General features: G+C 34.5%; 1 protein-coding gene across 2 annotated transcripts in view; it reads right to left on the reverse strand.

The window, feature by feature from the left end:
• FAM73A (family with sequence similarity 73, member A) overlaps nucleotides 1-3999 on the reverse strand; it is a 154295-nt gene that overhangs the window by 50485 nt on the left and 99811 nt on the right. For both annotated transcript variants that reach the window (XM_006888591.1, XM_006888592.1), the window contains exon 7: nucleotides 393-493. In XM_006888591.1, coding sequence (XP_006888653.1) covers nucleotides 393-493 — 101 coding nt within the window. The remainder of the gene's footprint in view (nucleotides 1-392; nucleotides 494-3999) is intronic.

The raw sequence follows: 3999 nt of genomic DNA on the forward strand, positions 1-3999 counted from the left end.
GTGTCAGAGGCGGTGCGGTTGGCGCAGGATAGAGCAGGGTTTAGGGCTGTTGTGCATAGGGTCGCTATGAGTCGGAAACGACTTGACGGCACATAACAACAACAACAACAAAATTCATCTATTCTGAATAAAATAATCTGAACATTTTCAAGACTTGATATCATAAAGTGGTTTTTATAAAAATACCAATGTCTATGTATCATTCATAATCTACAGCATTTGCCAGCGCTCATTTTAAGTACAATGGAATAGAATTCACTGTTGTATTTCTGGTGTCCACCATGTGACAGAGACTAACTAAACGGCTACTGCTAAATTACACTACAATAGTAACACTGGACTCTCAGATGAAAAACAGAGAGAAACTGTGATTAGGAATAGACATATCTTACCTCTGCAGCTGAAGAAAATGAATCCGTTGATGCAATGCTCAAACTGTCTCGCAGGCCAAAGTCATCCATAGTCCCTTTCACAGTGATATCAGTATCTTTATCTTAAAAGTAAAAGGTAAAAAGTTCAGAAAGTTATTTCTCATATTCTATAGTTTTTATTTTTACAATAGTCTTTATTTATTAAGACTCCTAGGATCTAAAAGGAAAGCAATGCAAATTAATGGAACATAATCTGACAAGACTCTCAAAGTGTATTTGTTGTTTAAATTATTCTGAAACATGGCCAAGCAGAAGAGAAAGTGCTAGAGAGAAAATATTAATTTTTAACTGAAAAAATAAAGATTAAAATGAATTTTCATTAGAATGTTTTCTGAATTTACAATAATTTCGTATATATTACCTGGAACAGAATTATCTACCCTACATGGTAAAATGAGCAAATAGCAAAGCTAGTTGAAACAGAGCAATATGGTCACTGATGTGGCCTTGCCCAGACTGGAAGAATTGGTTAAATGAATTGAAATTAACAGAATTTTTATCCTAAAATGTAGTCTTCCCAGGCACCTACAATGAACTGACAGATTAATTTAAGGAGACATATTTAATTCTTCAGGGTTTTAAGAGGTGCTGGTGGCATGTTATGCTGATAACCAAAAGATTTACTCAAATTCATTGCTGCTGAGTTGTTTCTGACCCACAGAAGCACTGTCTGGGGTTTCCAAAGCTGTAAATCATAAGTGGAAGAGACGGCCCATCTTCCTGGCATGGAGCTGTTCATGAATTTAAACAGCCAGAGATAAGGAGCTTTTGGGTTGGCAATACAACTTGCTGAGGACTACAATAGTTAAGATTTGCAGCCTTGGAAATCTGCAGCAGTGGATTTAGATTTGGTTAGACTTCAGATCTCAGACTGCACAGCTTTCTAGTTGACTCAGACTTACAGTGACCCTCCATTAGGTTCCTGAGGCTGTAAATCACCTCTGTCCTGTAGAATGGTTGGTGTATTTGAGTCACTCAAATGTGCAGAAATGTGCAGACTCTTGATTAACAGGGGCTTTTTATTCTATTCTTACTTAAGAGGTAAATATAACTGCACCAATGATTTTTTTAAGCTGAAAAAGTTTAAAAACATTTAAAAATGGATAACCTGGCCATATCAAGACAAACTACCTATTAAGCAATTATGAATGTGTGACTATTATTTCATGCTATTATCAGCAATAAAATTGTTTAAAGTTTCACATAAGTATTTAATTTATTTCTCATTTGTCACTACATTGTAACAAACAATTCATATACTTCACGGTTTATCACAAAAATTTAAAATCAAGAAACAAAATGCATAGTTTTCTTTAATCCCAATCTCCTCAAACTGTTTCATAAACTTCTTTAAAAAGAAACCAGAAATCTCTTTGGCTCTTATTCATCCAAATTTCCATTCTATCACTTTTACTAAAATAAAGCTCATTCATTACCTTTACCAGAAATCTTTCAAGTTCTATTTAAAAATGTTAGAGTACTAGAAAACAGAGATTTGTGACTCTGTACAAAAAACACAGTTTTAAAAATTTCAAGTCATTCATTTAATTTAAACTCAAAAGTTAATAATTATATTCCAAGTTCTGCAAAGCATAATAGAGACTAAGCTAAAATTCATACATGGTTCATCTCCATAATGTATAAAAAATAAATCATACAAGAAACATATTTTTTGTCAGCTTTACCTCTGGTGGGGCCAAATTTGACACTTTATCTATCTAGCTTCAATGTTTAAATTACAATTATCTTCTGATAAAGTTTACAAAAATCCTTTCAAAATATTATGTCAATTAGAAAATTAGAAAAACACCTGATACTAAATTATTTTTTATTTAAAAAACTGGATTTTAAGACATTTTTATTTTTCTATAAAACTTTAAAATAAAATTAGATAATAGCTTTTGTTTACATAAAGAGTTATAAAAATTGCTATTTTTGGATACTCCATTACCTCCCAAAATTTAAGAATTCTCTTTTGAGTACGTAGGTTACTTTTAAAATATAACAAAATACCTTGATAAATTATTAACTAAATTCAGTCAGTATTTACAACTTTCAAAACTTTGTCTTCACAAATATTTTCCATTCCTAATAAGGTGCATCTGATACAGGCCATGGTCTTTGCAATCACTTGTTATGCGTCAGAGAGTTGGACAATGACTATGGAGAAGGAGAATTGATGCCTTTGAGCTTTGGTGTTGGAGAAGAGTACTGAGGGTACCATGGACTGCTAAGAAAACAGATTCATCCTGGAGAGGGTTAAACCAGGCTGCTCCATGGAGGCAAGGATTCTGAGGCTTCGTCTGACATACTTTGGTCATGTTGTAAGGAGAGACCAGTCCTTGGAGAAGGACATCATGCTTGGGACGGTGGAGGGCAGGCACAGGAGGGGAAGGCCCTCTGGGAGATGGATTGATTTGGTGACTGGGGTAATCAGGATGAGTGTGTTGGAGACAATGAGATTGGCACAGGACAGAACAGAGTTTAGGGCTGTTGTACAGAGGGTCGCTATGAGTCACAAGCAACTCGACGACACATAACAACAACAACAATATTAACTGTACAAAAGTAAAAACACTACAACCTAATTTTCATTATGCCAAAGCACTTTCAAAACAGGATTTAAAATTCAACTTAGTTAAGTCTTGGCTTCATGAGACTTTACCTATATTCAGATGAGACCACAGACATTTATCTTGTGTCACTTTACCTTCAGACATTACCCATAAGGTGTCAGAGGTCTGCTTTACTTCAAACAGTCAACAGTAACCAGCCATTCAACTTTATCCATGAAGAAGAAAAAAAACCAAAACAATTTGACAGGAAAATGTGGCTCAATTCCAGAGAGACTGGAAAGATTTACTCATTAGCTCTATCTCTGTACACAGCAGACTATACCTCTTATTTCAGTGACTGTTGTGATTCTTGGAATGGCAGCTTAAGAATTACGATGAGAAAGAAAACATCTGTTTTTCAGATAAGCCAATAAAAACTGAAAGAATTTGAGTGGAATCCTAAAATAACTGTTTTAATGTATCCAATTAAAGCTAAAAATACTCTTTAAAAAGGATCATCAACTCTTGATTAGGTACTAAACGACACAACTGCAAAGAAAATTGAAACTCAAAGCGTTCATCTTTGTAATTATTTTCAGATAAGTTCTTACAAAATACTTTTTTTTGGGGGGGGGGGAAATGTCTAAATACTCTTATGTTGTTGTTTGCCGTCAAGTCGAGCACGACTCGTAAGAGACCATATGAACAAAAAGCCTGAAGTCTTTCTCTAACTATTGTCATTTATCAGAGTTCATAGAGTTTCCAGAGGCATGTTGTTTAGGAAATGGATGTCACTCCTGATAGAGAGTGAATTAAACTATTTTTTGCAAGGATAAACAACAATAGAAACACATACCACTGGTGGAAAGGGAATTTGTAAAATCTCCTTGGAAAATTGCATTATATATCAGAGTCATCCTCCCACAACTCATCTGGTCTTCGCTCATTAGTGTTCAAGGCCTCAAACCTGTTCCTGAGATGATTCTGAAATTCAGGTGGTATGAAATCAAAGT

This window comes from Elephantulus edwardii, unplaced genomic scaffold (assembly GCF_000299155.1).
Source record: "Elephantulus edwardii isolate Elephantulus edwardi_28Jun2011 unplaced genomic scaffold, EleEdw1.0 scaffold00069, whole genome shotgun sequence".
NCBI classification, from domain to species: domain Eukaryota; kingdom Metazoa; phylum Chordata; class Mammalia; order Macroscelidea; family Macroscelididae; genus Elephantulus; species Elephantulus edwardii.